Source organism: Cherax quadricarinatus, unplaced genomic scaffold, assembly GCF_038502225.1.
Source record: "Cherax quadricarinatus isolate ZL_2023a unplaced genomic scaffold, ASM3850222v1 Contig195, whole genome shotgun sequence".
Taxonomy (NCBI): domain Eukaryota; kingdom Metazoa; phylum Arthropoda; class Malacostraca; order Decapoda; family Parastacidae; genus Cherax; species Cherax quadricarinatus.
Window position 1 is genome coordinate 92,439 of NW_027195221.1, and position 26,344 is coordinate 118,782.

Consider the following 26,344-nt stretch of genomic DNA (forward strand, 5'->3'; position numbering starts at 1 on the left):
ACGGTTTTTAGGACTTGACATGCTGTTGGAGTATAAGGAAGGTAACATTTATGAAGGGATTCAGGGAAAGCAGCAAGACACACTGGATTCCTGGAGATGGGAAGTACAGTGCCGGCACTCTGAAGGAGGGGTGTTAATGTTGCTGTTTTATAACTAGTCTAAGCATGCCTCTGGGAAGACACCGATGAAGTGAACGATGAGAGTTTTTCTTTTCCGGGCCACCCTGCCTTGGTGAGAAACAGCTGATGTGTTTAACCCTTTCAGGGTTTCCGACATACTAGTACGTCTTATGAGTCAGGGTTATTGATGTACTAGTACGCATAAATTCTAGTGTCCTCAAATCAAGCAGGAAAAGGCTGGAAGTCTTAGATGTGAGAGATTGGGTCTCCATGGTTAGTGCGCATGGTAAAAAAAAAAAGGGACCCAGTGGTGCATTGTGGGAAAGCCATTTTATTATACCTTGTTCACCATGTCTAGCACTAAGAAACTCATCACTCCTCAGCTAATTGGGGCTCTCTTATTCCCAAGTGACAGTTCAAACACAGATGCAAGTGTCAGTGAAGATGAATTTCATGGTTTTGAGGAGTTTGTGACCAAAAGCAGTGCCCAGGAAACCTGAAGGAAGGAAGAAGGAAGGAAGAAGGAAGGAAGGAAGAAGGAAGGAAGGAAGAAGGAAGGAAGGAAGAAGGAAGGAAGGAAGGAAGAAGGAAGGAAGAAGGAAGGTAGGAAGGAAGAAGGAAGGTAGGAAGAAAGGGAGGAAGGAAGAGAGGAGAGGGAGGAAGGTAGGAAGAAAGGATGAGATGGGAAGGAAGGAAGGAGGGAAGGAAGGAGACCATCATCCTAGGATAACCAAAAAAATTCAGACAGTGACTTATTTCCATGTGGGTTGGTGGGGTGAAGAGGAAGTTGACAGGCAGTGAGGGTGGTGAGTGGTGGTGTTAACTGTCACTGTGACACTAATTATGCCGGTGATTCAGCATATTTACAAGTCCACCTCCACACAACAACTTCGAGCTTTACAGAAGCTGTAGCAGCTCTGGGAAGTGTCCAGTGACTTTATGTGTGTTTATATGTGTATAAATGTGACAGAAAAATAGTAATAAACATTTTTTATTGTTGGTTTGTGTAAACATGTTTTGTAAACAATATAATGGCTGTTTGTACAGTTATTATGTAGCATACAACTAGCAAATATACATTCAATATACCTTATATTGGTCTCACAGGCCATTAAATTACTTGAAAGAAGAAAGGAAGGAAGAAGTAAGGAAGGAAGAAGTAAGGAAGGAGGGAAGGTAGATAGGAAGAGATGAGAGGAAGGAAGGAAGGAATGAAGGAAGGAAAGGAAGGAAGGTAGGTGTGTGGGAAGGAAGGGATGCGTTGTGGAAGGCAGTGAGGTTAGTGAGTGGTGGTATGATGCATCATTGTGACACAAGACACACTGGTGACTCAGCATATTTACAAGTCCACCCCCACACTACTACAAGCTTTCAGAACCTCTTGTAGTTATAGGAACCTGTCCAGTGACTATATGTGTATATATATATGATAGAAAAATAGAAATAAACAACATTTTTTATTGTTGGTTTGTGTAAACATGTTTTGTAGACAATATAATGACAGCAAAGTTTGTGCTGTTATTGTGTAGTATACAATGAGTGAATATATACCAAATAGTCTTTATAGTATAGGTAGTAGGTTGGTAGACAGCAACCGCCCAGGGAGGTACTACCGTCCTGCCAAGTGAGTGTAAAACGAAAACCTGTAATTGTTTTACATGATGGTAGGATTGCTGGTGTCCTTTTTTCTGTCTCATAAACATGCAAGATTTCAGGTATGTCTTGCTACTTCTACTTACACTTGGGTTACACTACACATACATGTACAAGCACATATATACACACCCCTCTGGGTTTTCTTCTATTTTCTTTCTAGTTCTTATTCTTGTTTATTTCCTCTTATCTCCATGGGGAAGTGGAACAGAATTCTTCCTCCGTAAGCCATGCGTGTTGTAAGAGGCGACTAAAATGCTGGGAGCAAGGGGCTAGTAACCTCTTCTCCTGTATATATCACTAAATGTAAAAGGAGAAGCTTTCGTTTTTTCCTTTTGGGCCACCCCGCCTCGGTGGGATACGGCCGGTGTGTTGAAAGAAAGAAATCTTTATATTGGTCTCAGAGGCCATAAAAGTTACTCGAAAAAAAGAAAAAAGTAGATAAAACAAAATAAACTATTACCGGGTGACCGGCAGTTGGCGATGTTGCCATATGCGGTTCAATTTCTGTCAACTTCACGCCTCCATATCTCCATAAGTATTGATCGCAAAAAAAAAAAAAAAATTGGCCTATAATACTCACAAAAAAAAAAACTATCATTTCATAAGAAAAAAATTTTTTATTTTTTTTTTTTCAAATATTTTTCAACCCTGAGAACAAGTTTGAGAGAGGGCCTGTTGACCCTGAGAGAGTTAATAAAAAAAATGAGCATGAATCTTATGAAACAGAGACTCATTCTTACCCTTTCGAAGAGGTCCAGAACTTGACTAGGGTTGAGAAATTCAACAACATTGGATGAAAGTTGAGCCTCCAGTTCTTTATTGTACTCCAGCGCTGTGTCAAACTGAGCTGCACACATCAAACAATGAAATGTAAGTAACAAGATCAAATAAGCTTCCAGATATCCTTGTTAAACATTTTAAACACTAATGGTAATAGTTAGATTTATTATATATTCATGGAAAGCACAAAACAAGTGTAAGTATGAAAATATGAGTGATATGGCCAGAAAGTCTTAGGACTAACTTGCCATGGGCTGTATCAGGGTCAGAGAACACTGTGGTGTGGTGAAGTGTAGGAGGGATAGTCAGGCTGCAAAATTCATATCAAAGCTGACATAATAGGTTAGTTTCTGACTTGTAAATCATAACACAACAGTGGTTAGCATGCTGGCCTGTGAGTTTTAGGACTCACTTGCCATGGGTTTGAGTCCCAATCATATGATTTGGCAGACTAATTTCTGTTAAAAAAAAAAGTTAGAATGAGTCACTGTTAAATGTGGGGCTTTTGTTAAGGTCAGTTAGAGTGAGTGCATCCAAGCGCTACACATGTCAAAAGCAAATTCTGTGTGCTCTATACTAGACAGACACTTGATCAAGCAATAGTGAACTGATAGTTCAGCCTGGCAGTCTTGGCAGTAAGGTACATGTGGTATTCATGGATCTTGATTCACAAGTGTGTGAGCATAGTGGCCCACACACAATAGCTATAAAAAGAAGATGGCCAGGAATCCAACAGTAGTTCAGTGGAAAACAATTTGTTGTGCTCTACCTCAAACCAACATTGTTCCCAGTGATTTCTGAATTGTCCAGAGTTGAATAAGAGTCCAAGAAAGGGGCTTTTCTGTGGGAGAATGGTAGTCATGAACTGGGTGATGAGTAGTTGAGTCTGCATGTTAATGTCTAGAACATCAGTGTGTCCACAGTCGAAGCAAGTGCAACACCACCACTGGTATATGAGAAGTATAATGGGATGTGGGGGACAAATTTCTGAATAGCTTGTAATGTGCTTTGGAAGTCTGAAACAACAACAACAAATAGGTGGACATAGCTGCAATGTGTATGATAGAAGTGAATACTGCATATACAGTGGAACCCCGGATTTCATACTTAATCCGTTCCAGAAGGTCATTCTAAATCCGAAATGTATGAAAACTGAAGTAATATTTCCCATAAGAAATAATGTAAATCCAATTAATCCGTTCCAGACACCCAAAAATATTCACAAAAAAAATCATTTTTTAGAGAATAACTATAGTTTTACATACAGAAAACAATGAGAAATAAATATAAAGCACTAATTTTAATGATAAATGAACATTACATACCTTCATTGAAGACTCTTGTTGGCGTATTGAAGAAGGTGAGGAGGGGAGAGGGAGTTGAGGTTACTGTTTGGAAGGGGACTCTCCTTCCATAAGGACTTCAGGTATCAAAGCCGTCTCTGCGGTTACTTCCCTTTTTTGTCTTTTACTGGCACTGGACCCCTGTTGCACTAAAATCTGTGCAGAGAACTCTGTTTCTGGCATCTCTTTAACATTTGCCTAAAATGGGACAAGGTATTGTCAATGAACATGTTGCAAATACGGCTTGTATCAGCTTGGTCAGGGTGATATTTTTCAACCAAAGTTTGCACCTCATTCCACTTTGCACAAATGTCCTTAATCATTGAAGAAGGCACCTTCTCCCCTCTCTCTTCCTCCTCCTCTGAAGCAATTTCCTCAGCTGCAGTCTGTTGCTGTTCCAGTTGAAGGTCTTGCAGCTCTTCAGTGGTTAGCTCTTCCCTGTGGTCCTCCACAAACTTTTCCACATCCTGGCCACTCACATCCATCTCCATGGACTTCCCCAAAGACACAATAGATTCCACAACAGGCGTAGGGTCGACAGGGTCAGCCTCAAATCCTTCAAAATCCTTCAGATTGTTGATTTCGACTTCCCATACATCCTGGCAAGCTCGGCTAAACATACGCCACTTTCATATTTTTCTACAATCTCTTTCTTGAATTCTATCATGTTTCTCACTTTCTTTACCAAAGGGTTGGCACTAGGAACTTTCTTCGGGCCCATGGTGGCTTATTTCACAGTCACAATCAATAAACAAGAACAAAAATTGCAAAATGTTTCGGATGAATGCTCACTCAACCAGTGAAAGCCAGACTGAGGCGGCGTCCCAGCGGACAGACGCATCTGATACGTACGATTCTCGGGACAAGGTACAAAATGAGGAGAAAAATTTCACCAAAAAAGTGTTCTAAATCTAAAAACGTCCGATATCCAATGCATACAAAATCCAGGGTTCCACTGTATGGTACTACTGCGCCTCCAGCTATTGCACATTTGCCACTTCACGATTCATTTCACTGCTACCATCAATCAAAGTGGCCAGCTATAATGCTGAAAGAGGTGATATACTTTCTCTCTCACTGACCTCAGTCCTCCACTGTTTTACAGTGGAGTTTATACAACCCCCCCCTCCCCTCCACCCACACCAACATCAGTTGCCTCACAAATGCTGACCACACGACTGCTCTCTCTTGTATTATCATTCCATTTCTTATCTTCCCATCACCCCATGTTGTATCTGGGTATTAATCATGGCATCAAGCATGGAAATCTATTGTTGGTGAAGATGCCAAAAAGTATAAGACTTTGGTGTGAAAGAATCAACAAATCATTCAATTCGAGACAATAAGAAGATGAGAAGAGCTTGTGTGATGAGTAACCCAAATTTTCACCTGTATAAAAAATGGGAAAGCAATCACTACAGCTCTAATTCTCTGAATGAAGAGCCCCTCAGTAACATCATAACACTCTTGAAGGGAACCACAAGAAATATGAACATTTTAAAAAGCACAAACTCACAGAAATAATTGGTGAGAATGGGATCCCCTTTCTTGACAGTCTTGAATCTTTCATGAACAATCTTCAGTGGAGGAAGCTTCTTCACTGTTCCATTCTGAGCACCACAGTAAGCACACAGAGATATCTTCTTGCAAAGTTCATTAATACGCTTGTAGAGTGCCTTCTTCTGCAGATAAGAGTTAATTCTTTTTGCCTGTTCACACAAGCTACCTTTGTCTTTAGGCTTCAGTAAAACATGTGCACAGGTCTGGAAAATTTGAGACGTTAGTCCATAAACATTAATACAAAAAATCAAGTGCAGCAAACCTTTGATATATATAACAGAATAATAAGAGATCTTGCAAATGTCTCTTAAATTAGAGTAATGTTAAGAAAGAAGATGTGAAGTACTCTACTGTGTACCTAGTATATCACACTACACACAACTTACAGATATACTGCAATAAATATCAACAATTCATGAGAAAAAGGTCCAATTTACCCAGTGAATTTTGTCTCTTCTTTAACCCATTCACAGTCAAGAGGCCCTCTCCTAAACTTGTTCTCAGGGTCAAAAATTTTTCGGGAAAAAAAAATTCTTATGAAATGATAGAGAATCTTCTCCCGATCATAATGACACCAAAAGTATGAAATTTGATGGAAAACTTATGGAATTATGCTCTCACTAAGTTAGCGGCCTCGCCGATGCGTAAACATCGTCGACTTTGCCCACTTTGAGCCCTATTTTCGGCCAATTCCTGTGTACTAGCTGACAAAAATCATATTTATTTCGCTAGAACTCCATTTTTTCTATCGAATGAGTACAAGAAACCACCCATTTACCAATTTCAACTATCCAATAAAGTGGTTAGAAATTGGCAATTTTGCCAATTTCACACAAATTTCAGAAGATGCCATTTTCCAAATAGGGTCCAGAATAAACAAGACAGACATTCCTGGCACTAAAATAACAAGTTCTCTGTTAGTTAGTCATGTCCCCAGGCCCCTCTTATATTTCTTTTGCTTTCCACTTTGAATTTTTAGTCTTACAAAAAATAAAAGATTTACTGTTATGCAGACTACTGCATTAGTGTAGAAATGGTATAAATAATATCAGCACACTTGTGAAAGAATATTAGACTCAACAGTTGACGTGTATTGGACACTTGGCATGCTTTGTTTACTTTTGAACTTTGGTAAAAATCGAACATTTCTGCTACTTTGAGCTCAATTTCAAGGTACTTTTCATTGTGAAACCAAACAAAATCATCTTAATTTCAGTAATGTGTCTTCCATTCTATAAAATAAGACAAGGAAAACTAGAATGCAGCCATAAATACCATACAAAAATACAGTGCAAAGTCGCTGTTTTAATCCAAAAACACGGTCAAAGTTTTTTTTTTCTCATTACGCACTGTGTGCTGCAGGATTTTTTATACTGCGCACACTGACCATAGAAACCCATTCTTTCATATGTAGGCCTACCAGCTTTCTCTCGCCAGATTTGAAGGCGCTAGAATTTAGGCGTTCTAGTACGTCAATAACCCTGGTGCGTAAGCCGTACTAGTACATCGAAAACCCTGAAAGGGTTAACCCTTTGACTGTTTTGCTCATATATATACGTCTTACGAGCCACTGTTTTTAACGTATATATACTCATAAATTCTAGCGGCTTCAAATCAAGCAGAAGAAAGCTGGTAGGCCCACATGTTAGAGAATGGGTCTGTGTGGTCAGTGTGCACCATATAAAAAAATCCTGCAGCACACAGTGCATAATGAGAAAAAAAAAATCCGGCCATTTTTTAAATTAAAATGCCGACTTTGTGGTCTATTTTCGTATAGTATTTATGGTTGTATTCTCGTTTTCTTGGTCTCATTGGATAGAATGAAAAACATATTATAGGAGCAGTGGTGATTTTGACTGGTTTTTCTATGAAAAGAACCTTGAAATAGAGCTCAAAGCAGGGGAAATGTTTGATTTTTGCCGATGTTCAAAAGTAAACAAATGATGCCATTTTTCAATAAATGTCCAAGTAGCCATTCTAATATGCAGTCATGAATGGGTTGACATTATTTATACAATTATTACAATATTGCAGTAGTCTGCATAACAGTAAATCTTCTATTTTTTGTATGAATAAAAATTCAAGATAGAAAGCAAGAGTAATATCAGAGGAGCCTGGAGACATGACTGATTAACAAAGAAAATGTTATTTTAGAGCCAGGAATGTCTGCACTGTTCATTCTGAACCCTATTTTGAAATTGTCATATTTTTTAATTTTTGTGAAATTGGCCAAATTGCAAATTTCTGACCAAGTTATTGGATAGTTAAAATCAGTAAATGGGCAGTTTCTTGTACTTAATTGATAGAAAAAATGGAGTTCTAAAGAAATAGCTATGAGTTTGGTCGACTGGAAGAATGGAATTAGCCGAAAATAGGGCTCAAAGTGGGCGAAATCGCCAATTCGTAAATATCGCCGAGGTCGCTAACTTTGCAAGAGTGTAATTCCGTCAGTTTTCCATCAAATTTTGTTCTTTTGGTGTCACTACAATTGGGAAAAGATTATCATTTCTTTTTTTTTTAAATTTTGCGACATCAGTAGACACCTCAGTATTTGGGGTTGCGACAGTCAAGGGGTTAAGAAGTCGATCACTTCTGAGTCTACTATAGCAAGGTGTGTTATATTAAGACTTTACTGTACATACAATGAATTGTTCACTCAGAATATCCATATTTAAGAGCTGTTAAAATAATCAACAGTACTTGTTCTTCAAAGTCATTCATAATTAAGGTCACTCTTCATGGGGGATGCCTTCATGCTGAAGAACAGCTGATCCAAAATGTTGGAGCCACTCTCTCTTTCCTTGGATCAAACTTGGTTACCTTCCTCTCCCCAGGCACAGTACGACACTGCCTGGGGAGAGGCAATTTTCCTTTAATGTGATATCACTTCTTACATAGAAGAGAGGAGCTTACGACGACGTTCCAGTCACGGTATTGTGCCTTTTTTTGTTATTTATATCACTTCTTCAACATAAAGAGGCATTTGTAATGGATAAAATAAATATGAACTTACTTTGCAAATGTTTTGGAGAATATGTATAGTGTTTTTGAAGTAGCCCACATGATAGACTGGTCTGGCAAGATCCAAGTAGCCATAATGACCAATACAATCAGTCAGATTCTTGGCGCAGGTTTCACATGTCAAGTCTTTTTGACTGGTACCCTGTCAAATAAAATAAATTACATTGCAGAACAGAAATCATAATACACCACGTATGGAGTAATTCAACCTACAAATTACAGTACACAGCACAGAAATAATGTACAAAGTAACAATTATGATTTGTATGATTTTGAAGGAGTATACATTATGAAATAGGAATCAGCTTCTGTGTATCAAGCACAGAATTTTTGCATTTTGAAAGTAAATTTAAAAAACCAGACCATTTATGTTCATGGATTCAGAATGCAAAGTTTCAGCTGTACAATTTTTTATTCCCATTCTTTGAAATAAGGGTGCAGTATAACATTTAATGTTGCAACCAAGGTGAACTGTAACATACGACCACCACATGACTCAATCACTCCAAGTACAGTATATTCAATGTAGCTAATGCTCCACTGGTTTCAAAGGACAAGATTTTCTTGTCATGGACAAGGATCCTTCAACAGACACTAACGCAGAGTTCAAACACTGAAAATTTACCAATGACTGAGCTGCAGCATGTTGCTGAAACTATATTTTTTCAGCTCACATTTGCTTGATTTATAGAAAATGTATGTGACATGAGTGATGAGCATGAATAAAGATTACCTCATGATGTTGCAATAATGGAAATAACCTACAAAGGTAAATGGGGTCCCACAAATAGGAGGCAACAGATATAACAGGGAATGTAGGCAAAAGGATATTCAACTTTCCGAAAAACAGAACACAAAGAGTACAGGTATATCACATTAACAGTCTCCAGGCCAGTGCCATACTTTTATGGCTTTGAACTCTGGGTCAGTGCCACAAATGTACATGAAAAGCTCAGCTCACACAGATAATACCTGGAGAGGGTTTCGGGGTTCAACCCCCATGGCCTTTTCTGTGACCAGGCCTCAAAAAAAAAAAAAAAAAAAAGTGGAATGCTTCATGATTTTGTCTAGATATGAGAGAATAGGTCTATGTAGTAAGTGAACGCCACATAAAAAAAAAATTCTGCCTCTGTTACGATATCTTGTATGTAATTCATCACTTTGATAATACTATCATGCTAGTAACTTCGTTATTAGCTAAAATGAAGCTACTGGATCGTTGTACTATTATCATATTGATCCCTCATCATATGTTTGTGTTATTTGATTAGTAAAGAAATGAGTATATGTATTCATGACTTTTGAGAAAAGACTTGAATTTATAAACAGACAGCGTTTCTTTTATATTCACAGGTAATGAATTCCAGATTTTAGGGCCTTTTATGTGCATTGAGTTTTTGCATAGCGTGAGGTGGACACGAGGAACATCAAAGAGTGATCTGTGCCTTGTGTTATGGTCATGTGTTCTGTTGAGGTTGGTAAGGAGACGTTTGATGGGAGGGTTTATATCAGAGTTAAGTGTTCTATGTATGTAGTAGGTGCAGTAATAAGTAAGGATGTTTTGTATGGTGAGTAGGTTTAGAGTTTTGAATATTGGTGGAGTGTGCTGCCTGTAGTGGGAATTTGTTATCATTCTGACTGCAGCCTTTTGTTGGATAACTAATGGTCTGAGATGGTTTATTGTTGTTGAGCCCCATGCACAAACTCCATACCTGGAGTTTACCTGGAGAGAGTTTCGGGGGTCAACGCCCCCGCGGCCCGGTCTGTGACCAGGCCTCCTGGTGGATCAGCGCCTGATCAACCAGGCTGTTGCTGCTGGCTGCACACAAACCAACGTACGAGCCACAGCCCGGCTGATCAGGAACTGACTTTAGGTGCTTGTCCAGTGCCAGCTTGAAGACTGCCAGGGGTCTGTTGGTAATCCCCCTTATGTGTGCTGGGAGGCAGTTGAACAGTCTCGGGCCCCTGACACTTATTGTATGGTCTCTTAACGTGCTAGTGACACCCCTGCTTTTCATTGGGGGGATGGTGCATCGTCTGCCAAGTCTTTTGCTTTCGTAGTGAGTGATTTTCGTGTGCAAGTTCGGTACTAGTCCCTCTAGGATTTTCCAGGTGTATATAATCATGTATCTCTCCCTCCTGCGTTCCAGGGAATACAGGTGAGATAGGGGAATACAGGTGAGATAGGGGTAAATAAGTGAGTGATATAGGGTCAGGAGGGCTGACTGTGGAACATAGTACCGTATCTTCGATAGTATGCCTATGGTCTTGGAAATTTTTTGGGAAATTTGTTGTATGTGTGTTTGAAATTTGAGGCTATTATCAAGGTGGATTCCTAAGAATTTTCCCTCTGTAAGTTTTGTGATAGGTGATCCGTTTATCATTATGTTAAGAGGGACGTCTGTAGCTCTGTTACCAAACTGAATGAAGTAGGTTTTGTCAATGTTTAGAGTAAGTTTGTTAGTCCTCATCCAGGTAGATATTTTCTGCAATTCGGTATTTACAGCATTGGCTAGCATGACTGGGCTCGGGTGAGAGAAGACGTATGTAGTGTCATCTGCAAATAGTGTGGGTTTGAGTAGTTGCGATGCATTTGGTAGGTCATTTATGTATATGAGAAAGAGATGAGGGCCTAGGACACTTCCCTGTAGGACACCAACTGTAATTGGCTGTGCGGAAGAGTTTGCTCCGTTTGTGTACACATATTGGCTTCTGTTGCCGAGGTAAGACTTAGGTAGTTGCGGGAGTGCCCTCTTATACCACAGTGCGACAATTTTATATGGAGCAAGTCATGGTCAACTGTATCAAAAGCTTTACATAAGTCAATGAAGATCCCCAGTGGGATTTCTTTTTTCTCTATTGCAGTGTATATGTGTTCTAGCATGTGTATAATAGCATCGTTAATATTTTTATTAGGCCTGAACCCAAATTGATAGGGGTTGAGTATGTTGTTGGAGATGAGGTAGGAATAGATTCACTTATGAATTAATTTTTCGAAGATTTTTAGAGAGAGGGTGTAAGTTGGATATTGGCCTATAGTTATTCAAGTCTGTTTGGTCTCCTCCTTTATAGATCAGGGTGACCCCTGCTATTTTGAGAACTGTAGGGAAGGTAGAGGATTCTATGGATTTGTTAAGACTGTTGCAATGATTGGTGATAGCACTCGTGACACTTTTTTGTATATAAAGGGTGGGAAGGTATTTAAATCTCCCGTCTTGTTTTTTAGTGTGTTGATAATAAGAGAGACTTCAGTAGGGTTAGTCGGAGCTAGGAACAGTGTGTTCGGGTAGTTGCCAGTGAGGTAGTCATTGGGTGGGGTATCTGAGCTTGGGATTTTATTGGCAAGGTCGTCGTCTCCTCCTACTCCTCCTCCTCCTTGTTGTCTCCTCCTCCTCCCCCTCGTCGTAGTCGTCTCCTCCTCCTCCTCCTCCTCGTCTCCTCCTCCTCCTCCTTGTCATCGTCTCCTCCTCCTCCTCCTCGCCTCCTCCTCCTCCTCCTCGTCTCCTCCTCCTCCTCGCCTCCTCCTCCTCCTCCTCCTCCTCCTCGTCTCCTCCTCCTCCTCGTCTCCTCCCCCTCCTCGTCGTCGTCTCCTCCTCCTCCTCCTCCTCGTCTCCTCATCCTCCTCCTCCTCGTCTCCTCCTCCTCCTCCTCCTCGTCTCCTCCTCCTCCTCCTCCTCGTCTCCTCCTCATCTCCTCCTCGTCGTATCCTCCTACTCCTCCTCCTCCTCCTCGTCTCCTCCTCCTCCTCCTCCTCGTCTCCTCCTCCTCCTCGCCTCCTCCTCCTCCTCCTCCTCCTCGTGCTCCTCCTCCTCCTCCTCCTCGTCTCCTCCTCCTCCTCGTCTCCTCCTCCTCCTCGTCATCTCCTCCTCCTCTTCGTCCTTGTCCTCCTCCTCCTCCTCCTCCTCCTCCTAATCGTCTCCTCGTCGTCTCCTCCTCCTCATCTCCTCTTCGTCTCCTCCTCCTCCTCGTCTCCTCCTCCGCCTCCTCCTCGTCTCCTCCTCCGCCTCCTCCTCCTCCTCCTCCTCGTCTCCTCCTCCTCCTCCTCCTCGTCTCCGTCTCCTCCTCCTCCTCCTCATCTCCTCCTCCGTCTCCTCCTCCTCGTCTCCGTCTCCTCCTCGTCTCCGTCTCCTCCTCCTCGTCTCCATCTCCTCCTCCTCCTCATCTCCTCCGCCTCCTCCTCGTTGTCGTCTCCTCCTCCTCCTCGTCTCCGTCTCCTCGTCTCCGTCTCCTCCTCGTCTCCGTCTCCTCCTCCTCCTCGTCTCCGTCTCAGTCTCCTCCTCGTCTCCGTCTCCTCCTCCTCATCTCCGTCTCCTCCTCCTCGTCTCCATCTCCTACTCCTCCTCGTCTCCGTCTCCTCCTCCTCGTCTCTGTCTCCTCCTCCTCCTCCTCGTCTCCTTCCCCTCCTCCTCCTAATCGTCGTCTCCTCCTCCTCCTCGTCTCCTCCTCCTCCTCCTCGTCTCCTCCTCATCTCCTCCTCCTCCTCCTCGTCTCCTCCTCCTCCTCGTCTCCTCCTCCTTGTCTCCTCCTCCTCCTCCTCGTCTCCTCCTCCTCATCTCCGTCTCCTCCTCCTCGTCTCCGTCTCCTCCTCCTCGTCTCCTCCTCCTCCTCCTCGTTTCCTCCTCCTCCTCGTCGTCTCCTCCTCCTCCTCGTCGTCTCCTCCTCCTCCTCCTCCTCCTCGTCGTCTCCTCCTCCTCCTCGTCTCTTCCTCCTCCTCCTCGTCTCCTCCTCCTCCTCCTCGTCTCCTCCTCCTCCTCCTCCTCGTCTCCTCCTCCTCCTCTTCCTTGTCTCCTCCTCCTCTTCCTCGTCTCCTCCTCCTCCTCGTCTCCTCCTCCTCCTCCTCATCTCCTCCTCCTCCTCGTCTCATCCTCCTCCTCCTCGTCTCATCCTCCTCCTCATCGTCTCCTCCTCCTCCTCGTCTCCTCCTCCTCCTCGTCTCCTCCTCCTCGTCTCCTCCTCCTCGTTGTCTCCTCCTCCTCCTCGTTGTCTCCTCCTCCTCCTCGTTGTCTCCTCCTCCTCCTCGTTGTCTGCTCCTCCTCCTCGTCTCCTCCTCCTCCTCCTCCTCGTCTCCTCCTCCTCCTCCTCATCTCCGTCTCCTCCTCCTCGTCTCCGTCTCCTCCTCGTCTCCGTCTCCTCCTCGTCTCCGTCCCCTCCTCCTACTCCTCGTCGTCTCCGTCTCCTCCTCCTCCTCGTCTCCATCTCCGTCTCTTCCTCCTCCTCGTCATCTCCATCTCCTCCTCCTCGTCTCCGTCTCCTCCTACTCCTCGTCGTCTCCGTCTCCTCCTCCTCCTCATCTCCATCTCCTCCTCCGTCTCCTTCTCCTCCTCCTCCTCCTCGTCTCCTCCTTCTCCTTCTCCTCCTCCTCGTCTCCTGCTCCTCCTCGTCTCCGTCTCCTCCTCGTCTCCGTCTCCTCCTCGTCTCCGTCTCCTCGTCTCCGTCTCCTCCTCCTCTCCATCTCCTCCTCGTCTCTGTTTCCGTCTCCTTGTCTCCGTCTCCTCCTCGTCTCCGTCTCCTCCTCGTCTCCGTCTCCTCCTCGTCTCCGTCTCCTCCTCCTCGTCTCCTCCTCCACCTCCTCCTCGTCTCCTCCACCTCCTCCTCGTCTCCTCCGCCGCCTCCTCCTCGTCTCCTCCTCCACCTCCTCCTCGTCTCCTCCTCCTCCTCGTCTCCGTCTCCTCCTCCTCCTCGTCTCCGTCTCCTCCTCCTCGTCTCCGTCTCCTCCTCCTCGTCTCCGTCTCCTCCTCCTCGTCTCCGTCTCCTCCTCCTCGTCTCCGTCTCCTCCTCCTCGTCTCCATCTCCTCCTCCTCCTCATCTCCTCGTCGTCGTCGTCTCCTTCTCCTCCTCCTCCTCCTTATCTCCGTCTCCTCCTCCTCATCTCCGTCTCCTCCTCCTCGTCTCCGTCTCCTCCTCGTCTCCGTCTCCTCCTCGTCTCCGTCTCCTCCTCGTCTCCTCCTCCGTCTCCTCCTCCTCGTCTCCTCGTCCTCCTCCTCGTCTCCTCCGCCGCCTCCTCCTCGTCTCCTCCTCCACCTCCTCCTCCTCCTCGTCTCCTCCTCCTCCTCGTCTCCGTCTCCTCCTCCTCCTCGTCTCCGTCTCCTCCTCCTCGTCTCCGTCTCCTCCTCCTCGTCTCCGTCTCCTCCTCCTCGTCTCCGTCTCCTCCTCCTCGTCTCCATCTCCTCCTCCTCCTCATCTCCTCGTCGTCGTCGTCTCCTTCTCCTCCTCCTCCTCCTTATCTCCGTCTCCTCCTCCTCATCTCCGTCTCCTCCTCCTCATCTCCGTCTCCTCCTCCTCGTCTCCATCTCCTCCTCCTCCTCGTCTGTCTCCTCCTCCTCCTCCTCCTCGTCTCCGTCTCCTCCTCCTCCTCGTCTCCTTCCCCTCCTCCTCCTAATCGTCGTCTCCTCCTCCTCCTTCTCGTCTCCTCCTCCTCCTCCTCGTCTCCTCCTCCTCCTCATCTCCTCCTTGTCTCCTCCTCCTCCTCCTCGTCTCCTCCTCGTCTCCTCCTCCTCCTCCTCGTCTCCTCCTCCTCTTCCTCCTCGTCTCCTCCTCCTCCTCCTCCTCCTCGTCTCCGTCTCCTCCTCCTCGTCTCCGTCTCCTCCTCCTCGTCTCCTCCTCCTCCTCCTCGTTTCCTCCTCCTCCTCCTCGTCTCCTCCTCCTCATCTCCTCCTCCTCCTCTTCCTCGTCTCCTCCTCATCTCCTCCTCATCGTCTCCTCCTCCTCCTCCTCATCTCCTCCTCCTCCCCCTCATCGTCTCCTCCTCCTCCTCCACGTCTCCTCCTCCTCCTCGTCTCCTCCTCGTCGTCTCCTCCTCATCTCCTCCTCCTCGTCGTTGTCTCCTCCTCCTCCTCCTCGTCTCCTCCTCCTCCTCCTCCTCGTCTCCGTCTCCTCCTCCTCGTCTCCATCTCCTCGTCTCCGTCTCCTCCTCGTCTCCGTCCCCTCCTCCTACTCCTCGTCGTCTCCGTCTCCTCCTCCTCCTCGTCTCCATCTCCGTCTCCTCCTCCTCCTCCTCGTCTCCGTCTCCTCCTCCTCCTCGTCGTCTCCGTCTCCTCCTCCTCCTCGTCTCCATCTCCTCCTCCGTCTCCTCCTCCTCCTCGTCTCCTCCTTCTCCTCCTCCTCGTCTCCTGCTCCTCCTCCTCCTCCTCATCTCCTCCTCCTCCTTGTCTCCGTCTCCTCCTCCTCCTCGTCTCCGTCTCCTCCTCCTCTCCGTCTCCTCGTCTCTGTCTCCGTCTCCATCTCCTCCTCCTCGTCTCCGTCTCCTCCTCGTCTCCGTCTCCGTCTCCTCCTCGTCTCCTCCTCCGCCTCCTCCTCCTCGTCTCCTCCTCATCTCCTCCTCCACCTCCTCGTCTCCGTCTCCTCCTCCTCCTCGTCTCCGTCTCCTCCTCGTCTCCGTCTCCTCCTCCTCGTCTCCGTCTCCTCCTCCTCTTCTCCATCTCCTCCTCCTCCTCGTCTCCATCTCCTCCTCCTCCTCCTCCTCCTCCTCATCTCCTCCTCCTCCTCCTCGTCGTCGTCTCCTCCTCCTTATCTCCGTCTCCTCCTCCTCGTCTCCGTCTCCTCCTCCTCGTCTCCGTCTCCTCCTCCTCATCTCTGTCTCCTCCTCCTCGTCACCGTCTCCTCCTCCTTCTCATCTCCGTCTCCTCCTCCTCGTCTCCATCTCCTCCTCCTCCTCGTCTCCATCTCCTCCTCCTCCTCGTCTCCATCTCCTCCTCCTCCTCGTCTCCGTCTCCTCCTCCTCCTCGTCTCCGTCTCCTCCTCCTCGTCTCCTTCCCCTCCTCCTAATCGTCGTCTCCTCCTCCTCATCTCCTCCTGCTCCTCCTCGTCTCCGTCTCCTCCTCCTCCTCCTCGTCTCCTTCCCCTCCTCCTAATCGTCGTCTCCTCCTCCTCATCTCCTCCTGCTCCTCCTCGTCTCCTCCTCCTCCTCCTCGTCTCCTCCTCCTTGTCTCCTCCTCCTCCTCCTCGTCTCTGTCTCCTCCTCCTCGTCTCCGTCTCCTCCTCCTCGTTTCCTCCTCCTCCTCGTTTCCTCCTCCTCCTCGTCATCTCCTCCTCCTCGTCTCCTCCTCCTCCTCGTCTCCTCCTCCTCGTCTCTTCTCCTCCTCCTCCTCGTCTCCTCCTCCTCCTCCTCGTCTCCTCCTCCTCCTCCTCCTCGTCTCCTCCTCCTCCTCTTCCTCGTCTCCTCCTCCTCCTCGTCTCCTCCTCCTCCTCCTCATCTCCTCCTCCTCCTCCTCGTCTCCTCCTCCTCGTCTCCTCCTCCTCCTCCTCGTCTCCTCCTCCTCGTCTCCGTCTCCTCGTCTCCGTCTCGTGTCTGTCTCCTCCTCCTCGTCTCCTCCTCCTCCTACTCCTCGTCGTCTCCGTCTCCTCCTCCTCCTCGTCTCCATCTCCGTCTCCTCCTCCTCCTCCTCGTCTCCGTCTCCTCCTCCTCCTCCTCCTCGTCGTCTCCGTCTCCTCCTCCTCCTCGTCTCCATCTCCTCCGTCTCCTCCTCCTCCTCGTCTCCTCCTCCTCGTCTCCTCCTTCTCCTCCTCCTCATCGTCTCCTCCTCGTCTCCTGCTCCTCCTCGTCTCCGTCTCCTCCTCCTCCTCGTCTCCGTCTCCTCCTCCTCTCCGTCTCCTCCTCGTCTCCGTGTCCGTCTCCTCCTCATCTCCGTGTCCGTCTCCTCCTCATCTGTCTCCTCCTCCTCCTCATCTCCGTCTCCTCCTCCTCCTCGTCTCCTCCTCCTCGTCTCCGTCTCCTCCTCCTCCTCCTCGTCTCCGTCTCCTCCTCCTCCTCGTCGTCTCCGTCTCCTCCTCCTCCTCCTCGTCTCCGTCTCCTCCTCCTCCTCGTCGTCTCCTCCTCCTCCTCCTCGTCTCCTCCTCCTCCTCGTCTCCTCCTCCTCGTCTCCTCCTCCTCCTCCTCCTCATCTCCGTCTCCTCCTCGTCTCCTCCTCCTCCTCTTCGTCTCCTCCTCGTCTCCTCCCTCTCCATCTCCTCCTCGTCTCCTCCTCCTCCTCATCCCCATCTCCTCCTCCTCCTCGTCTCTGTCTCCTCCTCCTCCTCGTCTCTGTCTCCTCCTCCTCCTCGTCTCCGTCTCCTCCTCCTCGTCTCCGTCTCCTCCTCCTCCTCGTCTCCGTCTCCTCCTCCTCCTCGTCTCTGTCTCCTCCTCATCTCCTCCTCCGTCTCCTCCTCCTCGTCTCCGTCTCCTCCTCCTCCTCGTCTCCTCCTCCGCGTCTCCTCGTCTCCGTCTCATCCTCCTCCTGCTCCTCCTCCTCCTCCTCGTCTCCTCCCCTTCCTCCTCCTCCGTCCCCTCCTCCACGTCTCCGTCTCCTCCTCCTCGTCTCCTCCTCCTATTTGTCTCCGTCTCCTCTTCCTCGTCTCCTCCTCCTCCTCGTCTCCGTCTCCTCCTCGTCTCCGTGTCCGTCTCCTCCTCGTCTCCGTCTCCGTCTCCTCCTCATCTCCTCCTCCTCGCCTCCGTCTTCTCCTCCTCGTCTCCGTCTCCTCCTCCTCCTCATTATTATTATGTATTTCCACATATCCAAAACATTGCTGGGACATATAAATGCTTTGTATATATTCCAAGACAATAGTAAATGACCAAGGCAGGTGTAAATGTCCACCTGTCAATGTGTTTGTGACAATTTGAGTACAATTTCAGTACCAAATACTAGTGTCAGAACAAACAATGGTTATGAAATGACAAGAACTACTATAAATTGTAATTATCAGAACATAAAAATTATATAAAATAAAATACAGTGGAACCTCTACTTGCGAGCGTGTCCACGTGCGAGTTTTTCCAAATATGAGCAGTCGATGGGCCGATTTTTTGCTTCCATACACGAGCAAAATTTCCACAAGCGAGCAGACCTCAAGGCAGGTTCCTTGACACTGGTGAGGGGCTCTTGCTCTTGATCTCGGGAATTGTATCTCATTTGTTTATTGGATTATCTTATTGAAACTTGGGGAATGTATGATGGAAAGATGCTTCTTAACGTACACCAAAAATGAAAGAACTCTAAGCATAAATAATGGCGTTCACTTTTCAGCAATTAGCCACCCCTTAGCAGTAATTTCGAATGGCTTTTATGGTTGTATTCTCGTTGTTTTGGTCTCATTTGATAGAAGGGAAGATATATTACAGAAAGAGATATTATTTTAATTGCTTTCACAACAAAAAGTACCTTGAAATAGAGCTCAACCTAGGAGAAATGGTCAATTGTGTGGCTGTTTCAGAGTAAACAAATGACATCACTGTCAATTCCAATATGCAGTCGTGAATGGGTTGACATTATTTATACAATCAATGCAATAAGGAATAACAGTAAAGCTTATATTTGTGTAAATAAAAATTACAAATTATTTATATAATAATAATAATAATAATAATACTAATAATAATAATAATAATAATAATAATAATAATAATGAAAGAAATCTAAGTATAAATAATGGAGTTCACTTCTCAGCAATTAGCCACCCCTTAGTGGTAATTTCGAATGGTTTTCTTGGTTGTATTTTCATTTTTTTGGTCTCATTTGATAGAATGGAAGATATATTAGAGAAATAGATATGATTTAGATTGCTTTCACGACGAAAAGTGCCTTGAAATTGAGCTAAGAGAAATGGTCCACTGCTTGGCTGTTTCAGAGTAAACAAATGACGTCAGTGTCCATTCCAATATGCAGTCGTGAATGGGTTGACATTATTTATACAATTATTGCAATAAGGAATAACAGTAAATCTTACATTTTTTGTGTGAATAAAAATTACAAATTATTTATATAATAATAATAATAATAATAATAATAATAATATTTTTTTTTTTTTTTTATTATCACACCGGCCGATTCCCACCAAGGCAGGGTGGCCCGAAAAAGAAAAACTTTCACCATCATTCACTCCATCACTGTCTTGCCAGAAGGGTGCTTTACACTACAGTTTTTAACCCTTTGAGGGTCGACAGGCCCTCTCCGAAACTCGTTCTCAGGGTCGGCCAAATTTCAAAAAAAAAAAAATTATTTTTTCTTATGAAAAAATAGAGTATATTTTTCTAAACATTATAGGCTAAACAAAAAAATTTTAACGTCAATACTTACCGAGATATGGAGGTGTGAAATTTGCCAAAATTGAACAACATATGGTAACATCGCCGACTGCCGTCACCCGGTATTTTTCTATTTACTTTTTTATGTACTATTTTCAATTTTTTTTCAATTTTTCTTTTTCTGAGTAACTTTTATGGCCTCTGAGGCCAACATGATCAGTATTTTGTAAGTTTTTTCTTTTTCAATACTACACAATAAGGGCGTAAACACTGTTGTCATTATTTTGTTTACAGAAAATATTTACACAAACAAACAATATGAAATGTTGTTTATTACTACTTTTCTATATTTTATATACACATATACAGTCACAGGACATGTTTCTAGAAGTTCTGCAGCCTGTGGAACTCTTTGAAACATGGTGTCATGCACAGTGGAGTTTTGCACTCCTCACACATAAAACGAGTGTCTCTGCGTTGTTGTGGGCGTTTTTTTGTATGTGAACAGACGTAACACCTCTTCTGAGCCTTTTTCTTCAAAGCAGTAGCAGGCAGTTTTACCAGGAAGTGATCACCATGCTTCAGACGAGCAGGTAGTTGTTGATAATTTGGTGGGCGGTCAATTGCAGGTGCATTTCCTTGGTACTTGAATACTATTTGCCTGATGACAGACAAACAGAATTCGCCGTACTGTGGTTTGTTTCTGGTGCTCATCTTATACATATTATAAGCATTGAGCATGGAAATGTCCAGAAGATGGAAAAACAGTTTGATGTACCACTTATAACTCTTGCAAACACAATCAGCAAACCCAATCTGCATGTCACATTTGTCCACTGAACGCATGTTGAAGGTGTAATCAATCACAGCTGCAGGATTTAGAATGGGTTCATTTCTCTCTCTATGCTGCCTGCCACTGTCTGCCATTTCATTAGGGTGAATTGATGACAACAGTGTGACATCTCGTTTGTCATGCCACCGAAATGCCATGATGTCATTGGCAGCAAACGCCTGCACCTCACCTCTGCGAGTGCCAGCATCAAACCTGGGCATATGTTTTCGATTTGCACGCACTGTGCCACACACATCTGTCATGTTCACTCGCAAAAAATCACTGAGTGAGGGGCTTGTGTACCAGTTATCTGTATATAATATATGCCCCTTACCAAGGTATGGTTCTATCATTGTTCGAACCACATCACCTGAGATGCCCAATAACTTCCTGGTATTTTGCAATGTATAACTTCCAGTGTACACAATAATATCCAATACCAGACCACTGTAACAATCACAAAGCACAAACAACTTTATACCAAAGCGTTTCCTCTTGCTTGGTATGTACTGCTTGAAAGAGAGTCTTCCTTTGAACAGAATCAAAGACTCGTCAATTACAAGCTTCCTGAAGGGATAAAAATGAGTACTGAATTTCTGTTTCAGATACACAAACACATTCCTAATCTTATATAACCTGTCAGTTCTGTCAGGCCTGGTTTTATCTGAGAAGTGAAGCATACGTAACATTAGCACAAATCGATTCACTGGCATTATATCACTGAAACCTGGTGTTGCAATCAGGGGGTCTGTTGACCAGTATGATTTCACTTTGTGCTTATACACATGTGGCATAAGCATTATTGTGGCAAAGAAAAGATACATCTCAGCCACAGTTGCCTCCTTCCATTGGTGTAGACGTGATTTTGGTGAAAGTATTGTGTTTGCCATGGTGTACTCGTAGTATGTGTTGCTTTCCATGACAATACTTTTCATCAGTGGTTCGTCAAAGAATAACTCGAAACATTCCAGTTCAGTGGCATTGTTCCCAAGTGCACAAGATGGCCGTATTCCACTTTGGCTGCCATCAAACTGGTGGGGATTTGGAACAAAATTGACAGCTTCCTGCCAATCCCAGGTGCGGTCTGCTGGTGGGTACTGGACAATGACAGGTGGTTGTGGTTGTGGAGGTTGTGGTTGTGGAGGTTGTGGTTGTGGAGGCTGGTGTGGTGGGGGAGTGGGGGATGGTGGCCTTTGTTCTAGATCAGCTGAGGCAGCGGCGTGGGTGGCAGCGTGGGTGGCAGCATGGCCCACTGCTGGTGCCTCACCGCCGGCACCACTACCACCACGCACATTTTCCATCCCAATTGCAACAGTATCTTCGTCATTTTCACTGTCTGTTCCTGTTGTACAGCCACGGGATGTACTCCGAGATACACTCCTTCCCCTTGGTATAACATATGGCACACTTCCAGAGCGCATATATCGTCGTATATACTGACGCTTCACTGGGGAATATTGCACTTCACTATCACTACTGGAACTAGTTTGAAGAGCTTGTAGTTCATATTCACTATCACTATCATCACCCATGCTCTCATCTGAGTCTGGGATTTGGGAAAATAGAAGTTTCCTCTTGGGTTCTGGAACAACTGAACGTGAACACGAGGGCCCAGCACCAGAGGTGGAAGGCTGAGGGTCGTCTGGGTTTTCTTCACTATTACCGATATTATGGTCATTAGTTTCGGTCAAAACCTCACTAAAACCACGAAACTCATCTTCACTGGCACTTCCATCACTATTAGAACTGTCACTGGGGAACAACATTGTCCCAATTCGCCGAGGAGTGAGGAGCTTCTTACCGCGAGGCATGGTGGACATTGTTTACTAAGAGGGCATTCCCACAATGCACCACTGGGTCCCAGATTTTTTTTCTACCGCGCACACTGACCACGCAGACCCATTCTCTCACACCTAGGCCTACGAGCCTTTTCGCGCGAGATTTGAGGCCGCTAGAATTTATGCGTACTAGTACGTCAAAAACCCCTACGCGTAAGACGTACTAGTACGACGAAAACCCTCAAAGGGTTAAACTGCAACATTAACACCCCTCCTTCAGAGTGCAGACACTGTACTTCCCATCTCCAGGACTCAAGTCCGGCCTGCCGGTTTCCCTGAATCCCTTCATAAATGTTACTTTGCTCACACTCCAACAGCACGTCAAGTATTAAAAACCATTTGTCTCCATTCACTCCTATCAAACACGCTCACGCATGCCTGCTGGAAGTCCAAGCCCCTCGCACACAAAACCTCCTTTACCCCCTCCCTCCAACCCTTCCTAGGCCGACCCCTACCCCGCCTTCCTTCCACTACAGACTGATACACTCTTGAAGTCATTCTGTTTCGCTCCATTCTCTCTACATGTCCAAACCACCTCAACAACCCTTCCTCAGCCCTCTGGACAACAGTTTTGGTAATCCCGCACCTCCTCCTAACTTCCAAACTACGAATTCTCTGCATTATATTCACACCACACATTGCCCTCAGACATGACATCTCCACTGCCTCCAGCCTTCTCCTCGCTGCAACATTCATCACCCACGCTTCACACCCATATAAGAGCGTTGGTAAAACTATACTCTCATACATTCCCCTCTTTGCCTCCAAGGACAAAGTTCTTTGTCTCCACAGACTCCTAAGTGCACCACTCACTCTTTTTCCCTCATCAATTCTATGATTCACCTCATCTTTCATAGACCCATCCGCTGACACGTCCACTCCCAAATATCTGAATACGTTCACCTCCTCCATACTCTCTCCCTCCAATCTGATATTCAATCTTTCATCACCTAATCTTTTTGTTATCCTCATAACCTTACTCTTTCCTGTATTCATCTTTAATTTTCTTCTTTTGCACACCCTACCAAATTCATCCACCAATCTCTGCAACTTCTCTTCAGAATCTCCCAAGAGCACAGTGTCATCAGCAAAGAGCAGCTGTGACAACTCCCACTTTGTGTGTGATTCTTTATCTTTTAACTCCACGCCTCTTGCCAAGACCCTCGCATTTACTTCTCTTACAACCCCATCTATAAATATATTAAACAACCACGGTGACATCACACATCCTTGTCTAAGGCCTACTTTTACTGGGAAAAAATTTCCCTCTTTCCTACATACTCTAACTTGAGCCTCACTATCCTCGTAAAAACTCTTCACTGCTTTCAGTAACCTACCTCCTACACCATACACTTGCAACATCTGCCACATTGCCCCCCTATCCACCCTGTCATACGCCTTTTCCAAATCCATAAATGCCACAAAGACCTCTTTAGCCTTATCTAAATACTGTTCACTTATATGTTTCACTGTAAACACCTGGTCCACACACCCCCTACCTTTCCTAAAGCCTCCTTGTTCATCTGCTATCCTATTCTCCGTCTTACTCTTAATTCTTTCAATTATAACTCTACCATACACTTTACCAGGTACACTCAACAGACTTATCCCCCTATAATTTTTGCACTCTCTTTTATCCCCTTTGCCTTTATACAAAGGAACTATGCATGCTCTCTGCCAATCCCTAGGTACCTTACCCTCTTCCATACATTTATTAAATAATTGCACCAACCACTCCAAAACTATATCCCCACCTGCTTTTAACATTTCTATCTTTATCCCATCAATCCCGGCTGCCTTACCCCCTTTCATTTTACCTACTGCCTCACAAACTTCCCCCACACTCACAACTGGCTCTTCCTCACTCCTACAAGATGTTATTCCTCCTTGCCCTATACACGAAATCACAGCTTCCCTATCTTCATCAACATTTAACAATTCCTCAAAATATTCCTTCCATCTTCCCAATACCTCTAACTCTCCATTTAATAACTCTCCTCTCCTATTTTTAACTGACAAATCCATTTGTTCTCTAGGCTTTCTTAACTTGTTAATCTCACTCCAAAACTTTTTCTTATTTTCAACAAAATTTGTTGATAACATCTCACCCACTCTCTCATTTGCTCTCTTTTTACATTGCTTCACCACTCTCTTAACTTCTCTCTTTTTCTCCATATACTCTTCCCTCCTTGCATCACTTCTACTTTGTAAAAACTTCTCATATGCTAACTTTTTCTCCCTTACTACTCTCTTTACATCATCATTCCACCAATCGCTCCTCTTCCCTCCTGCACCCACTTTCCTGTAACCACAAACTTCTGCTGAACACTCTAACACTACATTTTTAAACCTACCCCATACCTCTTCGACCCCATTGCCTATGCTCTCATTAGCCCATCTATCCTCCAATAGCTGTTTATATCTTACCCTAACTGCCTCCTCTTTTAGTTTATAAACCTTCACCTCTCTCTTCCCTGATGCTTCTATTCTCCTTGTATCCCATCTACCTTTTACTCTCAGTGTAGCTACAACTAGAAAGTGATCTGATATATCTGTGGCCCCTCTATAAACATGTACATCCTGAAGTCTACTCAACAGTCTTTTATCTACCAATACATAATCCAACAAACTACTGTCATTTCGCCCTACATCATATCGTGTATACTTATTTATCCTCTTTTTCTTAAAATATGTATTACCTATAACTAAACCCCTTTCTATACAAAGTTCAATCAAAGGGCTCCCATTATCATTTACACCTGGCACCCCAAACTTACCTACCACACCCTCTCTAAAAGTTTCTCCTACTTTAGCATTCAAGTCCCCTACCACAATTACTCTCTCACTTGGTTCAAAGGCTCCTATACATTCATTTAACATCTCCCAAAATCTCTCTCTCTCCTCTGCATTCCTCTCTTCTCCAGGTGCATACACGCTTATTATGACCCACTTCTCGCATCCAACCTTTACTTTAATCCACATAATTCTTGAATTTACACATTCATATTCTCTTTTCTCCTTCCATAACTGATCATTTAACATTACTGCTACCCCTTCCTTTGCTCTAACTCTCTCAGATACTCCAGATTTAATCCCATTTATTTCCCCCCACTGAAACTCTCCTACCCCCTTCAGCTTTGTTTCGCTTAGGGCCAGGACATCCAACTTCTTTTCATTCATAACATCAGCAATCATCTGTTTCTTGTCATCCGCACTACATCCACGCACATTTAAGCAACCCAGTTTTATAAAGTTTTTCTTCTTCTCTTTTTTAGTAATTGTATACAGGAGAAGGGGTTACTAGCCCATTGCTCCCGGCATTTTAGTCGCCTCATACGACACGCATGGCTTACGGAGGAAAGATTCTTTTCCACTTCCCCATGGACAATAGAAGAAATAAAAAAGAACAAGAGCTATTTAGAAAAAGGAGAAAAACCTAGATGTATGTATATATATATATATGCATGTGCGTGTCTGTGAAGTGTGACCAAAGTGTAAGTAGGAGTAGCAAGATATCCCTGTTATCTTAGCGTGTTTATGAGACAGAAAAAGAAACCAGCAATCCTACCATCATGCAAAACAGTTACAGGTTTTTGTTTCACAGTCATCTGGCAGGACGGTAGTACTTCCCTGGGTGGTTGCTGTCTACCAACCTACTACCTATGTATTACAATAATATAATACAATAATGATAATAATAATAATAATAATATATGTATAATAATATGTATAATAATATATAATAATATGTATAATAATAATAATACATATATAATAATAATGTACTACATATAACAATTATAATAGACGGCTTCAAAAGGCCGTCACTAGATGGCAGTGTTTACCACAACAAAGAGGGAGCGGTTGTGGCCGCCTCCACCTGTTACATAATGACATATTTTATTCATTCTAAAATATATATCATGTTTCTATGATATTTTTATTGTTTTTTATGTCATATTAGATGAACTGTGATATATACGTAAATAAGCCATATAGATGATATTAGCGAAATTATTCATGAAGTATCCAGACAAACTCTTCCACCGCCGACACCGCCCATACCACTACATGAATGACATATTTTATTCATTCTTTTATCATGTCATATTAGACGAACTGTGATATATAAATAAGCCATATAGATGATATTAGCGAAATTATTCATGAAGTATTTTGCCCGGTCTCCAGATAAA

The 26,344-nt window shown here is 44.8% G+C and overlaps 1 protein-coding gene across 1 annotated transcript in view; it reads right to left on the reverse strand.

The window, feature by feature from the left end:
• The window catches only part of LOC128703435 (DNA-directed RNA polymerase III subunit RPC1), a 108,548-nt gene that overhangs the window by 58,271 nt on the left and 23,933 nt on the right, over positions 1-26,344 (reverse strand). The window contains exons 3-5 of the mRNA XM_070080175.1: positions 8,472-8,621; positions 5,415-5,661; positions 2,516-2,622 (exon numbers count right to left, since the gene is read on the reverse strand). Coding sequence (XP_069936276.1) covers positions 2,516-2,622; positions 5,415-5,661; positions 8,472-8,621 — 504 coding nt within the window. The remainder of the gene's footprint in view (positions 1-2,515; positions 2,623-5,414; positions 5,662-8,471; positions 8,622-26,344) is intronic.